Consider the following 8,198-nt stretch of genomic DNA (forward strand, 5'->3'; position numbering starts at 1 on the left):
TATATACATAACTTTTTTTAAAATATAATTTTCTTTATTATTTTTTTACTTCTGGATGCGTTCTGCATGTGACCTCTGTTCCTAAAAAATTTAAATAAACAACTTAAATTAATGGTGTGTACAATTTGTGTTTGCTCAACATTTTTTGCACCCTGAGATATGTAAATAATTTTGCATATAGAACAAAACTATCAATAAAAACATGAATTTAAAAAAAGAGTGAGAAAGTGAGAGTGTGGAAGAGGTGAGATCAGGGGAAGAACTGATGGTGGAGTCACTGGTTGAGTTGGTGCTGGTGGTAACGAGGAGTCATCACTGTCAGCCGGGTGTGAAGTTCCCCAGTCCAGCCTGTAAGTTATGCTCAATTTACTGTACGCTTGTATTTATTTATTTATTTATTTTATTTATTTACCGTTATTTTACCAGGTAAGTCCCATTGAGATCTCAGATGTCTTCTTCAAGCGAGGCCTGGGCCTGAAGGCAACCTGTTCTACATGTTTTTAGTGGTGGAGAAACCAGAGTACCTGGAGAAAACCCACACCAGCACGAGGAGAACATGTAAACTCCACACAGAAAGACCCCAGGTCTGAACTGGGGATCAAACCCAGGACCTTCTTTCTGTGGGGCGTCGGTGCTAACCACTGAACCATCGTGCTGCCAGAGCAGACTAAAGCAGCAGGTTCTGAACTTCAGTAGTTATCATTTCTACACACAGACCAGTCAGTTCATCCCTGCAGGGCCCAAAGAAATGCAGCCAGGTCTTATGGATGTGCACATGACGTGTTCATCATCTTAAACAGCTCAATAAAAACACAAGTCTGATGTTCAGCTTATTACAACTGTACTGCCTTAACTGTAATATTGAAAATAAACTTGATTTTCTCTAATATTTAAAAGCTTTTTCCTTTTATGAACACATTTTTTGTTTTTGTAAGTCTTACTTGAGGCTGTTTGTGTGTCTGAAGGCGGGCCACAACATCTGAAGCATTTGGTTTGTCAGGTGACACGAGGACAAGTCCAGCTCCTTCAGGTGGAAACTACAACAGGAAAGTATAGCTCAACATGTACATATATACTTTATATATTTGCAAAAATAAATTAATTATATGTTAAAACTCTAACCCTAACCGTATGCTGCAAAAGTTGCAAACATTTTGAATTGTGCACCTGTAAAAATATATGTATTTGTATTTCAAATTTTCACCTTTACACAACACAAACATGTTCTGAATGCAAAGTCACAGAAAAAACTTGTGTTACCATTTATACATTTACATGAACATGAGGTATAGACTCATAATTTATGTTTATTTTTTAASACATAAATGTTTAACTATACTTTAAGTACAACTACAAAAAAAGTCACTGATGATGAAGAAACTAATGTTCACTTCTGTTATCTACTGAAGTGGCTAAAAAATACAACTACAACTCAAAGATAACTTCTTAAATCTGCCAATATGACTGCCCAGCTCTTCTCCTGCACACACATTCCTTTGATGCGTGTGCACAACCCTGTGTGTAACACTTTTGCAACACAAGTGCATTTTGGTGTCAACCTMTCAGAATGAAACAGTGCTTATTTTCAGTCAGTCAGACTCAGCTGTTCTCAGTCTGAAGTTCCTAAAGCAGTGGCTCACCAACAGGTAAGTCTATTTAACACAGCATTTACACTAGATGCCACTCCCCTCCGCTGCACTGCGGTGCGCAGCTGACAGCTGTATGTTTGCACCACAATTTATAAAGCGTCMGATACACAATATCTGATACATTCTGACAGAATTTGTGTGGAAATATATCCATACATTGATTAATATASCTGGGATTTGGACAAAATTATTCCGCCTTATGGTGTCTTATTTTGAAAATATGGATGTTGTTTGTTCCTTTTCCTGTTGGTGCGATGTAATTTTTGTAGATTGACTCCAGAGCAGCTCAAGCGTCCACTCACCACCAGTGTAAACACTCTCCTTGATTAGGATGGATGCATATTTGCTGCGGAGGTCGGACCACAGTGGAGCGGAGCTGGAGTCTTTAAAAAATGATGTTTCTCTTCATGTTTCTCCTGCTTTTGATGAGCAAACTAACTACCGATTTACACTAGATGTGGCTCAAAAGAAAAGATAAGATAAAACTTTATTGTCATTGTACAGAGCACAATGAAATTACAGTTCAGAAGAGCCATTCAGAAGAAGACAGAACATAACAAACATGGGAGAACAGGAGCTCTGGGTCATACAGCCACTGACCTGCACAGAGCAGGATCATCTTCATGAAGACATCATGAGGAGGTGCTACCCTTAACAGAAAAACTAAAACCACACAAGGATAGATGAGGAGAAAAAACAACAACATCATATTATGTCACTAAATGTGATACGCTACGGTGTTTATAAAAAACCTCTGCAGAGCAAGAGCTGATTTATTAGCCAGAGAAGTAAATGAGTTTTAGGGGTGTGTGTATCTGAAGCCATGACTGTTGTATGCACTTGTGTGAACATCTGAAAAAGGAAAAATGAACCTGAAGAATGAGAAAGTCCCAGTCAAAGGTGGGWCCTCTGTTCTTCTCTGTTCTGGATATATATATATCTGGACTCTGATCACTGGATTCTACAGATTGGCTTGGTGGTCTCCTGGTGGTCTATAAAACAGTGTTGGCGGCTGTTCATTTTCTGGCTGACTGACCGATATGAAGGATTGCTGTTCTATCAGCACTCAGACTTTTGCCTTGAGCGAGCTGGACTCGGTCTGCAAGCGGTTCTGCTGAGGGTCGCGGGCCGGCTGTGGTCCCTGGACTTTGCTGGCCAGATGGAAYTGATCTTGGAGAAGCTGATAGATCGGCTCGGTGGAATTTGTCCACATTATTTGTCTGATTGGATTCGCCACATTGAGATGTAGCAGCAGACRTTGAAGCAGATGGAAAATTGTTATTGTCTGCCTGACTCTTCTGTTCCCAAAACAACTGATTACAGAATCTGGTTCTCCTACATGGCCTTGAGCTGTTGGATTAAATTCTTCCTGGATGACGAMGTCAACTGAGGCTCTGCCCCACACCTCCCCCATCTCACACCCATCTGTGATCTGGTTCCTGAGCAGGCTGAGGGCCACACAGAATGAACAGTTAACCATATTCTGAACTATGGCTGTGCTGGTTTTGGGGACTGGATTCTTCTGGTTCATTCTTCAGATGTTCACACAAGCATATAACACTCATGGCTTCAGATACACACAGCCCTAAACTCACTTACTCCTCTGGCTAATAAATCTGCTCTATGCAGAGGTTTTTTATAAACACCACAGTGTGTCACAGTGTTGATATAATATGATGTTTTGTTTTTTCCCCTCATCTATCCTTGTGTGGTTTTAGTTTTTCTGTTCAGGGCAGCACCTCGTCATGATGTCTTCATGAAGATGATCCTGCTCTGTGCAGGTCTGTGGCTGTATGACCCAGAGCTCCTGTTCTCCCATGTTTGTTATGTTCTGTCTTCTTCTGAACGGCTGTTCTGAACTGTAATTTCATTGTGCTCTGTACGATGACAATAACTGTCTATCTAATCTAATCTAATCTAATCTAATCTAATCTATTTTTTACAATAAGAAGCTGGAATGAAAACAAGCAAAAATGCAATAAAATTAACGACTTTCTTCTTCTTGCCTTTTTAAAAAATGTAAGGAATAGAAAGCACAAATAAGTGTGAAAATGTAAGAAGTAGAAGTAAAAATTAGGCTGAAAAATAATTACTCAAGTAAAGTACAGATACCCAAAAATTCTACTTAAGTACAGTAAAAAAGTATTTGTCTTTAGTTACTTTACAGCTCTAAGTAAAGTTCCCGGGCCAGGATATGATGCAGTGACCTTGGTGTGGGGCATCAGCTCTACAAACGTAGTCTCCTGTTGAAAACAACCTCCATTCCACTGAAGAGCTGAAGCTGGTCCCACAACCACAACACAAGCTGAACRCACTAAAGTGTGATGAGTTTTAGCAGCTACAGCTTAAAGAAGACAAGTTCAATTCTGATCTTAGCTCCTGTGAACCAAAGTTTAATTAAAGCTGTTTTGGTAATGAGTACAACAAAGCTCAGTTTTACCTTGTAGAGGTGCATGATAGCACATTGCTGAGAATGAAGCATTTGAGTGTTGTCATTCGAACATTGGTCAGGCAAATGGTTCTGAGTGAATACAGAACCTCTTCTGTTAGTCTAGGATTCTGAAACTCATAGAGAAGAACCAGCAGATCCATGAGCTCCTCTGGGGGCAGAGGCTTGCTGAGCTCTGGTACCAAATAAGAGAAACTGAGTATAAGCTTTGGTTTCATTCAAACAATTATTATATTATATACATTATATAYATACTGTACACAACTCTGTAAAGATTATATATTTTAAAAACATTTGGACTCTGAGTGCTTTACTGTGTAGTTAAAAAATCTCTTGAAGACATTAAGACACAGAAAGCAATCATCTGAACGGTTTTAACCATATTCTCGTTCAAAGCTGAACACAAACAAAATGATGTTGGAACGATGTGGATGAACTGCAGCAGTTTGAAAATGTTAGCTTGTGGATATTTTCATGAATCACAAAGAGAGTAACGTGGGTTACCTCTGACCAGGTGCTTCCGAAGGGCCTGAGTGATCTGGGCCACCGTTGTGCTCTGAATGTTGCAGTCCAGTTGCTGGAGAAGTGCACGATTGCCATAATGCAACAATCCACCCATGAAGATGGGGTAAAGCTCAAAAGGCTTGCTGTCGTCATACTGCTGCGGCTGTGGACCATGGACTCCCAGAAGACTTTGCTCCACTTGATCCAGGACATCCTCGTTGGAGCTGTCCTCAGAGCGGAACATCTCAGTCGTCATGGTTCTGGCAATTCTCCCTTTGTTATGATATTTGATTTTCTCATAAAGCTTTGGGAAGAGTTTCAGTAGGTTGAAGACAGCAAAGAGCCGGAGTGGGATGAATTTAGAAAAGATGCTGACGATGGCGTTGACATCCTCACTGGCCTGACCAATGACCACTGACACTTGACTGGTGAGCTTCTCCAGCGCTGATTTGTTTTCTCCTAAAACTACGTAGAGAGCTGCGAGGTACTCCTGCATGGCTGGAACAGCAAACACATAGCGCCTCTCATTACTCTCACTGAGCACTTTGGGTAAATACTTTTTACTCTCTACACAAGGAGCCAAAAAGAAGTCCAGCACATCGGTCTGGAACACGGCCTGCTGACGAAGCTCCTCGTCTGTCTTGGTCTTCCCACCTATCCACTGTTCCAGTTCTTTCTCTGAAAACRACGTGTGTTTGGACATCACACCATCAAAGGCAAGTTTACCAACTGTACGGACAACGTACATCATCAGAGAAGCGTTTTGATCCTGAGAGGATGCATCAGTCCATGTTTTTGTGCCCAGTACCTCACCCCCAAAGTTCAGTCTGAGGAAACTGGTATAAATGCCTGTTAGAGTGCGGATGGGTGCCTGAGCACTGGTGAAATGGAGAAGGTGAAGAGTAGCACATGTGAGCCAGCAGTAAGACGGGAGGAAACAAGCAGCAGCCAGCTGGCTCTCTCTCTGCAGGTTGAGGTAGAGCAGCTCGATCATCATGTGGGCCTCTGGGTTGAGAGCAGCTTCACCACTTTGCTGCAGCAGGCGGCTGGTGAAGTACGCACGCTGCCTGTCTGGGTCATTGAAGCCACAAATCTGAAAATATCGACTCACATACTTGTGAGGGATCCGGTCCAGAGCAGACAGTCTTGTGGTAACCAAGATGCTGGCCTGGAAAACAGAGTAGAATCACAAAACCATTAAAAAATGATAACATGACTTCAAATAAAAGTTTTCTTTGATTGCCAAGAAAAGGCTAAACTTAGCCTTAATAAAGCAGACTCTTTGATTTTAAAAAGGAACACTTTAGAAGAAATAAAACTTTAGAAACAGAATTAGAGCTAGGGCCTTTAGCTTATGTCACTTCAGCAGAACAAATCAGATTAATTGATCGCTCCTTCTTAGGTCCTGTTCACACCTGATAGTCTGGTAGGCTGTTTGATTGGGGACCAAAACTGTAAGAGTCTAACTTTGACTCAATCCTGCAGGTTTGATAAATCCTGCAGTGTCCTGAGGCAGCAGGYAGGGGAGCAGAAACCACTGGTTGGGACTAGAACCTCCTTTTGGGACCTGCTCCTCCTCTGGACTGTGTCTCCAAACCAAGCTGCCTCATCACAGAGCCCCCCTCCCCCATGACTCCTGCAGGCCATCAGCAGCAACAACTAGCAAACACCTGGTGAAACTGGGTCTGCTGAGCTCCAACACTAACTACTTCTCAGTCCAGTTCTTTTTGGATTAAAAATGCTTTGAGGAAATGAATTTTCAGATGCCAAGGAGACCACCCTCTTTTTAAGCTTCATAAGGATGACAGGGTTGGACTTCCCTTTTGGAAGTAACCCTATGAAGTTATAAAGTYATATACTGTATGTGCGAGCCACTTCAGCTTTCTGAATAAAAGGGAATTTAACAGTGGACTAATAAGATTATCACTAAAACACAATGCAATTCCAACACTCAGAGATACACAAACACCATTGTCACCTGCCCAGGTAAGCTGAAACACAACTCATGCTGTTTTGTTCACATCGTAGTTTGGTCAATGTGTTATCTAGGGTTAGTGTTTGTAACTTATATTATGACCAGTACCTGTGTGTGGATGACTGGGATCTTACCAGCTGAAACACTGTCTCTGTAATCACTCTGCTCCTTTAGAAAATGTACTTTCTGGTCCGACAATCAGGTTCGTATGAATCCTGAGATGCAATTTTCCAAAATCGATATTGTATATTGTTGCTTGTTTTTTTATTATCATTACAACAAAGTCTGCTACGAGGCTCCAGGGTGTAAAAAACCACTTCACCCTGTAGAGAAGTGGCTGTGGTGAAATGGGCGGGACAGAATCTGAAGGATATTCTTAACGAGGCAGAGGACAACTTCAAGGTGTTTCTAAACTGCTTATTTTCTATTTAAACATAAAAAAATTTTAATAACTACTGAAGGTGACAGTTACTTTTGTATAGAAATTAAATTTATGCCTGAAAAACACATAATGTTGTCCCTTTAACAGGACAAAGACAACAGAGATGGACAACTATGGCTATATTCTATAAAAAACAGGAAAACTGACAAACATGACAAAACAGATTTAATACAAATAAAGTACTGCAGTACTCATGAATAACTGATACCTCAGGCAGTAGATATTTCCTCAGCAGGTTCACCACAACTACACCTGGAGGAAGAGGCTCATTGGGATCACTGCAAAGCTCAGATGCTCCGATCCGGAAGTCCAGTTGCATTTTCTCCATCCCATTAAAAAGAAACAGCACATCCTTGGCTTGGTCTCCATCTCCACTGAGCACAGGGTGTTTCCTTAGGTGGAGGTACTTCCGGCCTACCAGATCTCTTAAGGAAGACGCCCTGTGTGGGAGAYTATCAGGATTATTTTTAATATACAACAACACTGTTTAGGTCCAAAATACTACAGCACTGCATTACTTCTGCACACATATAAAACTGTACTTTACTAATATTTTTTTCTTTAGTAATTTTCCCTCTTTTAAAAAGGAAACTCCCTAATATCTAAAGAAAAATGAACCTGTATTCATGTAGATTACAGCCATGGACACTGTGTGTGGGTTCTGAAACACCCATATGAAAATAAATGAGCTTCACAAAGATGTGAAATGGGAAATGCTGCGAAGTGCTTTTAGAAATATAATAAATATAAAATAGGACGTAATCCTCAGTGGAAAATAGTCCAGGAAATGTGTGCGTTCCCGGGAGATGTTCABCTGCAGCTGAGTGAAGCTGACCCCCCCACCACAGAGAAAGAAAAAAAGGCAGTAATTATTGATAAGGTAACCATGCTGTGGTTCACCTGTAGCATTTTCTTTTAAAGAAAAAGTAGCTTGCAAAGCTGTCACATCGGTGCTACGTGATTAAAAGCAGAGCTGCGTGTCTAATCTCACACACATGTCTTCATATCTTTGTGAGGACCACACACAGCGCTCAGCCTCGCTCTGCGCCGTCTTTTTCCCCAAGTTTGGTGAGAGGTGGATATGGAGGGACATAAAATAGCTCTGGACTTAATCTGGACTTATTTAAATAAAAATGACTACATGCCGTGAAATTCTTAGAGGGGTGGGCCATCTTGTTG

The 8,198-nt window shown here is 41.1% G+C and overlaps 1 protein-coding gene across 1 annotated transcript in view; it reads right to left on the reverse strand.

Annotated features, from left to right (window-relative positions):
- Window positions 1–941: 941 nt before the first annotated feature.
- The window catches only part of nlrx1 (NLR family member X1), a gene marked incomplete at its 3' end in the record, with an annotated part of 26,452 nt that continues 19,195 nt past the window's right edge, over window positions 942–8,198 (reverse strand). The window contains 4 exon segments of the mRNA XM_014032943.1: window positions 942–1,037; window positions 4,090–4,273; window positions 4,603–5,770; window positions 7,228–7,459. Coding sequence (XP_013888397.1) covers window positions 942–1,037; window positions 4,090–4,273; window positions 4,603–5,770; window positions 7,228–7,459 — 1,680 coding nt within the window.

The sequence above is a fragment of the Austrofundulus limnaeus genome, unplaced genomic scaffold, assembly GCF_001266775.1.
Source record: "Austrofundulus limnaeus strain Quisiro unplaced genomic scaffold, Austrofundulus_limnaeus-1.0 Scaffold1582, whole genome shotgun sequence".
NCBI lineage: Eukaryota > Metazoa > Chordata > Actinopteri > Cyprinodontiformes > Rivulidae > Austrofundulus > Austrofundulus limnaeus.